General features: G+C 44.6%; 1 protein-coding gene across 9 annotated transcripts in view; it reads left to right on the top strand.

Annotated features, from left to right (window-relative positions):
* Positions 1-10,215, top strand: part of ZNF18 (zinc finger protein 18) — a 40,293-nt gene extending 30,078 nt beyond the window's left edge. For 8 of the 9 annotated variants that reach the window (XM_073881730.1, XM_073881726.1, XM_073881732.1 and 5 more), the window contains 3 exons: positions 3,353-3,437; positions 4,276-4,383; positions 8,951-10,215. In XM_073881730.1, coding sequence (XP_073737831.1) covers positions 3,353-3,437; positions 4,276-4,383; positions 8,951-9,729 — 972 coding nt within the window. In that variant the 3' untranslated portion in view covers positions 9,730-10,215. The remainder of the gene's footprint in view (positions 1-3,352; positions 3,438-4,275; positions 4,384-8,950) is intronic. The other variant, XM_073881733.1, reaches the window with a different exon arrangement.

Here is a 10,215-nt window from a genome sequence, read left to right as displayed (position 1 = left end):
CCCATTTCTTCCAGGTTATCTAATTTGCTGGCATAGAGTTGCTCATAATATGTTCTTATAATTGTTCGTATTTCTTTGGTGTTGGTTGTGATCTCTCCTCTTTCATTCATGATTTTGTTGATTTGGGTCATTTCTCTTTTCTTTTTGATATGTCTGGCCAGGGGTTTATCAATCTTGTTAATTCTTTCAAAGAACCAGCTCCTGGTTTCTTTGATCTGTTCTACTGTTCTTTTGGTTTCTAGTTCATTGATTTCTGCTCTGATCTTTATGATTTCTCTTCTCCTGCTGGGTTTAGATTTTATTTGCTGTTCTTTCTTTAGCTCGTTTAGGTGTAGGGTTAGGTTGTGTATTTGAGACCTTTCTTGTTTCTTGAGAAAGGCTTGTATTGCTATATACTTTCCTCTCAGGACTGCCTTTGCTGTATCCCAAAGATTTTGAACAGTTGTGTTTTCATTTTCATTGGTTTCCATGAATTTTTTTAATTCTTCTTAATTTCCTGATTGACCCATTCATTCTTCAGTAGGATGCTCTTTAGCCTCCATGTATTTCAGTTCTTTCCGACTTTCCTCTTGTGATTGAGTTCTAGTTTCAAAGCACTGTGGTCTGAAAATATGCAGGGAATGATCCCAATCTTTTGGTACCGGTTGAGACCTGATTTGTGACCTAGGATGCGATCAGTTCTGGAGAATGTTCCATGGGCACTAGAGAGGAATGTGTATTCCGTTCATGATTACTTTTTTATCAGAGTCCGTAGTTCTGTCCCTCTGGAATAGGAATTGAGATTTTTTTTCTCCTCTTATAAAAATGAGGAGAAGGCAAGATGGGTGCCGTTGTGTCTTGCCTGTAGGGTGAGGGCTTTATTCACAAATCCCTAGCTTCTTGGCAGTTCCCTGAGTGAGTGTGTCGCTTCATGTGGAGGTAGGCTGTTTAGAGCCCTCCTGAAGCGTCTTTTCTGAGTTTAGAATGAGCTGATTATGGACCTTGGGGATTTTGGTGGGCACACTCTCTGTTGACTTACACTGTCTTTTGGAGCTCCCATTCCGGTGCCCATGGAACCGGCTGTGTGTCCAGCAGGCCGGGCAGCCGAGCAGTCATTCCTGTGCTCGACATGCCCATTACTCTCTCTGGGACTGCCGGAGCAAGGGTCTGTGTCTTCTGATTGAAAAGACTGAGGGGTCCTGTATTCAGCAAACTGGTTATTTGCTCAAACTGGTTATTTTCAGGAGGTTGTTAAGGTAGCTTCACTCACAGATTAACAAAACAAGCTTATAACTCTGCATTCCTTTAACAATCAAAAATTCTAAATTAAAATTCAAATTAAAAATATGGTTATAGAAATGCCTGGGTGGCTCCGTCGGTTAAGCATCTGCCTTTGGCTCAGGTCATGATCTCGGGGTCTTGGGATCGAGTCCCATGTCGGGCTCCTTGCTGAGTGTGGAGCCTGCATCTCCTTCTGCCTGCCGCTCCCCCTGCTTGTGCTCTCTCTCTCTCTGACAAGTAAATAAATAAAAATCTTTAAAAAATGTCATATTTAATACTTAAGTATATGGTAAAATATATTTAAGTCACTTTTCGCTTTTTTAAAAAGATTTTATTTATTTTAGAGTGGGGGAGCTAGAGCCTGAGCAGGGGGAGGAGCAGAAAGGGAAAGACTCTCAAGCAGAGCCCCTCACGGGGCCGATCTGGGACGCTGAGATCATGACCTGAGCTGAAATCAGGTGTCGGGACACTTAACTGAGTCACCCAGACACCCCCACTTTTCACATTTTATCCTAAAAAGAAATCCAGACCGTCTTCTGCTTTTTAAAATTTTTGCTTAGTATCTGCTCGTTGCAGACTTTTGCCGTCTTCATTCTTTTTCAGGTCTTCCGCTTCCCATTGGTGTGCTGTGGGGCACACTTGATTTAGGACCGAGAATGCCTTCCCTGGGTGTACCTGTGTCGTAGGACAGTCTCGTTTTCTTATTTGTCTTCCTTAGTTTTGCTCCCCGTAGTGAGCTATTCATGATAATAATGGATGGCTCTCGGCTTTGAGGTTCCGGAAGGTGTACAGAACGCCTTAATTCTCTCTGCAAACCCTTGGTGGGGAGTCTGGGAGGCCGAGCATCCCGTAGACCACTTGTAAGATAATAACAGTAATAAATGTATCCCTTCCTGAGGAGTTATTTGCCGAGGGCTTTGTTTCTGCTGGACCGCATATATCGAATGCCTGCTCTGTCCTGGGCATCGTTGTGGGAACTGAGAAAGTACAGTGGAGAGTCCTTTTCTCATGTAGCTCACATGCTAGTAGGGGCAGCTCTTAGAGACTTGTGCGTATGCGTGTGTGTACACACGTGCATACACGTAAATGTTTGATAAACTGATGAATGCTACGAATGAAGACTGCAACATGCTGTGAAAACAGGTGACGCATTATTTGTTAGCTTTCGAGTTTCGTACTCTAATCAAGTGAGGACGGAGACTCACAGCTTACATAACTTAAGATCACACAGGTAGCAGTGGCAGGTCTGGGACTCGAAACCTGTGTGTCGGTCTCCAAGGGCTGTGATATTTATGAGTCGTGCCATTGTACAGACTGAGTCTCTAACAGTCAGCTCCTTGGTGGGAAGATTGGAATTTGAATTCACAGGAGACTCCAGTTAGGTAGCGTTCCCAGTTTTGAGTCTCTAGTCTCCAGTTTCCTAGGAAAAGAAGGGCTTGTTTTGGGGGATAATTGAGGCGCACCTGGCTCCAGAGACTCCATCGATTTTCCACTAAGTGGGAGGAAAACTGGTCTAATGTTAGACCTTAAACTCAGAACTGTTGGGGGCTTTCCAAGTGTGCACGGAAGCAGCCTCTGTCTCTGCTCTGAATCCACTGATCTGTGTCAGGGAGACTACGCAGTTGACTTCCTCTTGGGCTCTTGCTACCTTTTTGCTGATTTGTGCTTGCGTTTCCAACTCCTTCCCTTTTAATTTCTTTTCCCTCTTGAATTTCCAGATTTTAATGAAATATTGGGACTATCAGGCTCCTACCGTTCAGAGACCTCTATTATAAGCACTGAGTTAAAAAAAGAAAAACAGTAACGGACAGTGTAGAAAAGGCCTCTGCCTTCTCTCTGTGTCCTTCACTCTTAAATATGTGCAGCTGGAAAAAAAAATCCAGAACTTTAAAACCTGAATGTTTTTTAACCAGGGCAGGAGATAGTGAAGTGGAGACTGTGGTTTTCCCCTTTGGCCTCTTCTGGTGAGCCACCTCTCGTGATTCCTTAGATCTTTGGATGGCCAGGCCGCTAGGGCACGTTCCTGTTTTCCTCTAGGTGGGGAAGGCTGGTTCACAGACCCGCAGTGGTGTCATGGCATTGTGTTTTCCAGGAGCAGTGGAGGCACCTGGATTCCACTCAGAAGGAGCAGTACTGGGATCTCATGCTGGAGACCTACGGGAAAATGGTCTCGGGAGGTGAGGGCGTGCGCTAGTCTGACGGGAGGAGGCATTAAACATTTCCCGTGTCCTGTTAGAGACAGCTGCTCCACATGACGTCCCCTGGGTCAGGGAGGGCATGAGGGGCACGGCTGGGGACTGGAGATAGCATTTTAGTGAGAGCTTCCTTGTACTGGAAGGATTCCGTGTGCCCGGAACTGTCATGGCTGCATTCCGTGTAGTCACTCCCTAAATCTACAGGATAGGTGAGGGTCTTCCCGCGTTGGAGATGACCAAGGTGAGTGTCAAATCCAGCCATGTGCTCACTGTTACGTAGGTCGTAAGTGCTGAGTTAGGATAGAACTCAGTGTGGCTGACTGAGTCCACGCTCTGTGTCACTAAACCACAGTGTCCCAACCAGCCTTTGGTGGGGCCCAATCATGAGCTTTGCACCTGCCAGGTGGTATGGAAGCTCCCTTCTGGTCACCTGTCCAGACTCTTCTTTTTTGTGACCTTCACTATGTATCTTAGTCATCTTGTGAGTTACCGCGGTCTTGGAAGCTCCCAATAGCCTAAGATAAGTTGCCTTTTTTTTTTTGTTAAAGATTTTATTTATTTATTTGAGAGGGGGAGAGAGAGAGCACACGAGCAAGGGGAGAAGCAGACTCCCCGTTGAGCAGGGAGCCCCATGCGGGGCTGGATCCCAGAACCCTGAGATCATGACCTGAGCTGAAGCAGACACTTAACTGACTGAGCCGCCCAGGCACCCCAGATCCTTCGTATTTCCCTTTTACAGTCAGATTGTACCTTTGAAGGACAGCTTGGTCCCCAGTTCTCCCCATTCATCTAGGCTTCCTGTTATCTCTCTGCGTGCCAGGTATTTCCAGTTCCAAGTCTGATCTGACTAATTCAACAGAATATGGGGAAGAGCTGGTGGGACTGCACCTTCCTGTCGGCGAGAGGATCCCAAGACCCACTTGCATAGGTGAGTGATCTTTCATTGGGCCTGAGCCATTTCTGACCTCCTGTCATTAAATTGGAAGTGGTGGGGGAGGTACTAGGACCTGATGTCTATGACCTTGTCTGTAAGGGGCCATGATCTGGTCGGTCCAGTGGGAGTGCTGACATTGGGTCTCCCCATCTCTGGTACGGGGCTGTCAATACATACATATGTCATCAAGGAATAGAGACCACACATTGGACCTGCTGCCTTCAGTCTTGTCTGCCGTGACAGCTTGCTTTCTCAGAGAGAGTGAAGATTAGGGCAGATGGACACCAATACAGATATGAGTCGAATTCCACTACAAAAAGGTGACATAACCGCAATTACTGCCCTTCCTGACTCTTTCGTTTTTCTTCTTTCTTTCTTTATTCTGGTCTAGCGAAATGAGAACTAATTAAGACAAAACAAACGGAAAAACATGTTCGATCTCTGAGCCACCTAACTTTCACTAAACAGCAACGACAAACACTTCCTATAAGTCATGTATTTTAAGGCTGGAGAGGAGGAGCTATGTGACCTTGTTCTGTTGTAATGTAGCAGTCACCCTTTGTTCGCTGCACTCTGTTGAATACATTGCAGTCACGTAACACCTACCTGTCATGCTTACCTCCACAGCCCCCCCTTCTCTGTAGACAAAAGACCCCAGAGCTGTGTAGGAAGAAAAGGGCCAGGGATGACAGTTGCATGACAAGTCATTGTTTCTCCCCAGTGGGATCGAATGAATTATTTTCCTTTGCTAATATAGTACAGAGACCACAAGCATCGAATGAAACATAGGGTTTTAATTCCAACCGATACATTTATCATAAGACTATTTCACAAGGATTCCTTTGGAGGCAGTATTTTTCAAACTGGGTTGCATGACTAGTCAGTGTATTGTGAAATCATCTTCTAGGTTGCAGCCAGCATTTAAAAAATTGCAGTGATAAGACCGAATAGAGAATACCAGAATGCAGGTAGAAAATCTCAAATGTCAGGGTAGGTAGCATTTCAGGAAATTTTTGTTATAAATATGTGTGTGTGTTCTGTATTTCAGTATGAACATACTTCTTACTGTAGGTGGCAGACAAAAAAAAGTTTGAAAACGCTGCTTTAGAGGTTGTTGCAGTAGGGTTTTTGTTTTAATAGATTCAGGTTCCCAGCAAAGTTGAGTGGAAGGGACAGAGATTTCCCGTATGCTCCCTGGCAGAGGGATTTTATATGTGATATATAGTGACATATATGATGATAGATTTGTGATACATAGCTCATGTATCCCCACTCATTCTTTTTTTTTTTTCTTCTCTCCCTCCTCCTTCAACCCACCTGCTGACATGGTCCCCTTAGATCTTAACCTTGAAAGAGACTGCAGAGCATCTATAAAGCTAGCCTGCCTTAACTGGGCAAAGAAATGCCATTGTCGGTTCCTGAAAGAGAGGCTCTGTAGGAAGAGAGGCCAGGGAGGTAGACATGTGCAGGGTGGACTGGAAGGTATGCTGGAGGAACCCTGTGGAAAGTCGATGCCAGAGCCAGGGGTGCAGGGACGGGCACAGACTAGTGTGGGAACAAGTAATAGGACCAGAAAGGGCTGGTCCCGTCTGAAAGATGCAACAGTCAGCCAGTCTACCAGATCTGGACTCACACCAATGGGGCAGAAGTCTTGGAAGAGAGCATGTATGCTGTTTGACCATATGGAAGAATCGTTCCTAGTTAAAGCAGGCCAGCAGGGGAGTAAACCTCAGGAAGCCATGTACTCACCTCTGATCAAAATCCCAAGGGATTTGCCCCCCCACCCCCCCAAAAATTAGGAAAATGAATCTTCAGTAGTTATCTGGGAGAATACTGCAAGAATATGAAAGAGTCTTGGAAGAAGAATGTTTCATCAACATTAGATCTATAAATATTAAGAGTCTGGCTGGTTCAGTCGGTGGTGCTTGTGACCCAGTCTTGGGGTCATGAGTTCAAGCCCCACGTTGGGCGTGGAGCCTACTTAAAAAAAAAAAAAAAAAGGAATCTGTCATTTTAGAAAGGTGAAGTCATGATGGGATACTGATATAAAAATAGCCTCACAGACTGATGGAACAGAAAAGGGAGCCTCAGAAGAGACACTGGTCTGTATGAGGATTTAGCATGTGGCGGGGGAAGAGGGAGTGCAGATCCATGGGAGGAGGGGTTCTTCATGAATTGGCTTAAATTTGATGAAAAAGATATAAATATGAAAATAATAAGGAAAGATGTGGGTGAATATTTGACTCACGTCTGGGGTGGAGAAGATTTTATCAGTATAAAAGCTACGGAAGAAAACTGTTAAAGGAAAAGATTGGTAGAGTTGAGTATATTTAAAAATAAAAGACCCCCACAACTTACACATATACATAAATAACTCCAAACATGAAGAACCCCAAACAACATTGAGGTAACTAAATTGGTGAAAAACATTGTTCATTAACCTGACAGATTAATGATTATTTTTCTTAATATGGAGAGAGTTAATGCAGGTTAATAAGAAAAAATGACTTTTCCAATAAAAAAATGGACAGCAGAGTTAGGAAAAATAGCTCATAAATGTGAAAAAAGTCATCCTTTATTAACTAAGGAATTAAAATTTATAATAATGAAAAACATTTCACCGCTCTCAGTGGCCAATATTTTAGAAATATTCAGTATTTAAGTATCGAACACTCCCCTTCGCTTAGCCCAGCTAAGCAGGAGGGCGTAGTCTTTCTGGAGATGGATTTGCCAGTCAGTGTCAGGAGCCTCAGAAAGAGCGTCATGTCTGTTGACACGGTAGTAACACTTCAAGGAACCTAAAGTAGTCAGAAATGTGGGCAAAAATGGATGAAGAAAAATCGCAGCATTATTTACAGCAGCCAAACTACAACAAACAACTTCGATTTCCACAGTGGAGAATTCAGTAAGTCATGTGCTTAGTATTATGTGTTTATGGTGACGTCTCCATGATGGACTATTATTCAGCTTTTAAAATGATATTTATAAAGGCTTCTTTAAAGACAAGAGAAAAGTACCTTTGTCATTTGAGAGGAATATGTTCTAAGACTCTGTGGATTAACGAGTCAGGTCTAAGTTGTTAGCAGATTCCTGGGTCTCTAACAGATAATTTGAAGACACTAATACAGGAAAGAGAAAGGATCTAACCCTAACCCGAATTTATAAAAGTTGGACACAAATTCTGCCACCAAAATAAAAGCTTTTACTCTATGTATCATTTAGTGGTAATAACCAAAAACTTAGGAGAAAAACAAAATCTTTTTAAAGATTTTTATTTCTTTGAGAGAGAGAGCGAGAGCACAGAGGGAGAGGGAGAAGCAGACTCCCCGCTGAGCAGAGAGCCCCTTGTGGAGTTCAAACCCAGAACCCTGAAACGCTTACCAACTGAGCCACCCAGGCGCCCGGAGAAAAACAAAATTTTAACTGTTAATCCGAGTTAGTAAAACACAGGGAATGCTGCATTCAGGCACAGACTGAGGGATCCACTTCTGTGCCACAGCTTCACTGTGCATTAAAGCCACGCAGTAAAGTGACACATTAATGCATTTCATGAAGTTTTAGGTGACTCGTGAATGGGAGCATCCATGTGAAATTGGTAAATACCACCATTTACAATTTAAGTGCCACAAAGCCAGGTATGGAACTGTGTATGCAATATGATATCAATTATGTAAAAAAAGAAAGAAAAGCATGCACATACATACATAACTATATATGTAAACTATGCATATGTCTAGGTTAAACACCGGAAGGAAATGTATAATCATGGTTGCTACCTCTGGGTAGTATGACTGAGGTTGGTTTGGTTTTCTTCTGTTTTTCTCTCCAAATTGTTTTTAATGATCAGACTTATGTTTTATGTAGAACCAGATAAAAACGAATCCTTTTTCAAAGTAACACCCTTATATAATACCCTTGTTTTTCCCGGGCCTTAAGAAATGCATGCTGCTTGGGCGCCTGAGTGGCTCAGTTGGTTAAGCGACTGCCTTCGGCTCAGGTCATGATCCTGGGGTCCCGGGATCGAGCCCCGCATCGGGCTCCCTGCTCAGCGGGGAGTCTGCTTCTCCCTCTGACCCTCTCCCCTCTCATGCTCTCTCTCTATCTCATTCTCTCTCTCAAATAAATAAATAGAATCTTAAAAAAAAAAAAAAAGAAATGCATGCTGCTCGTGGTAGCCTGGCTGGCTCGGTCGGTGGAGTGTGCGACTCTTGATCTCGGAGTTTTAGGTTCAAGTCCCATGTCGGGTGTGGAGATGACTTAAAGATAAAGTCTTAAAAAAAAGAAATGAACGCGGCTCATTTACGGGGGCAGGGGCAGTCGGCAGGGCCCTCTGCGCGCTCCCTCTGCTGTCAGACGTTCTCCTCGGCCCCAGAGCTGGATCACTTAGCCTGGACCCCGGCCGTGAGTGCCAGGCGCTTAGGCTGGATGATATTATCTTTCCTCACTCACTGATGCTCTCTTGACAAGAAGAATTAATGTTTCATGATGACCCTTTTTTCTTCATACCAGTTAGAAAACAGGGCATCCCATTGATTGATTTCAAATCTTTTTCTTCTTCCAGGAGACAGGCAGGAGAATGACAAAGAGAACGTGAATTTGGAAAATTGTAGAGGCCAGGAAGCTTCTGATGTCTCCTGTCAAGCATCAGGTGAGGCTCCTTCTCAGGCTTCCTTGGGTGGCCTCGTCAGTGAGGATGAACCAAGATGCTTTGGAGAAGGGGACAGTCTCCCCGAGGCTCTGGAAAACCTTCAGGGTGAGGGGCCAGCGAGCCAGCTTTCGCCCCACGGAAGGAATTCTGGGAAACAGCACTTGGCTAATCCCCATCCGGAAGAACTGTCCCTGCTGTGGCTGGAGGAGAAGAGAGAGGCCTCTCCAAAAGGGCAGCCGAGAGCCCCCATGGCCCAGAAGCTCCCCACCTGCAGGGAGTGTGGGAAAACCTTTTATAGGAATTCTCAGCTGGTTTTCCACCAAAGAACTCACACCGGAGAGACGTACTTTCAGTGCCCCACCTGCAAAAAAGCCTTTCTACGGAGTTCAGACTTTGTGAAGCATCAGAGGATCCACACGGGAGAGAAGCCTTGTAAATGTGATTACTGTGGGAAAGGCTTTAGCGACTTCTCAGGATTGCGTCACCATGAGAAGATCCACACGGGAGAGAAACCCTATAAATGTCCCATCTGTGAGAAAAGTTTTATTCAGAGATCCAACTTTAATCGACATCAGAGAGTTCACACAGGAGAGAAACCTTACAAGTGTTCCCGCTGCGGGAAGAGTTTCAGCTGGAGCTCGAGCCTTGATAAACATCAAAGATCCCATTTAGGAAAGAAGCCCTTTCAGTAGTTAGGCTCCCTTAGCCCAGTTCTGGCTCTGGTCCTTTTAAAAATACTTCCTTCCATCTGGAGAAACTGCAGCTCTTAAAGACCAGCCCTGTTCTCTCTTTTTTTATCATCATGGATGAGAGAGGAGAGTTACCTGAACACGGCTTTGGACTGGGAGGACATGGTGGCCTCTGGGTTGGATTTTGCCTTGGTTTATTTTCTTGCTTCTGTGTCAGGAGAAGGAATAGTCTTCATCTTTCAGCTCATTTCTTGTTTTGGAGATCCTGTTTTATAAGTGCCGTCTGGGGAGAGTTTAACTGGATGAGCCGCAGTTGCTGCTCGTGGGAAGAACCTCAGGTCAGCTCTTTAGGTTGGGGGTCCTAGAGCAGATCTCCTGTTACAGAAGGGGCAGCGGAGAGGGCCAGGGAGCTCCCGTGTGTTCTTTGTCACACAGGTACAAAAAATTAACTTCAGGTGTCCCTCGTTTTAAATAAACTTCTTAACGTCA

The sequence above is a fragment of the Callorhinus ursinus genome, unplaced genomic scaffold, assembly GCF_003265705.2.
Source record: "Callorhinus ursinus isolate GAN/ISIS: 27379988/994484 unplaced genomic scaffold, GSC_fseal_2.0 scaffold43, whole genome shotgun sequence".
Classification (NCBI taxonomy): Eukaryota; Metazoa; Chordata; class Mammalia; order Carnivora; family Otariidae; genus Callorhinus; species Callorhinus ursinus.
The sequence above is the reverse complement of the archived record's forward strand: the minus strand, read 5'-3'. Positions and strand labels throughout refer to the sequence as shown.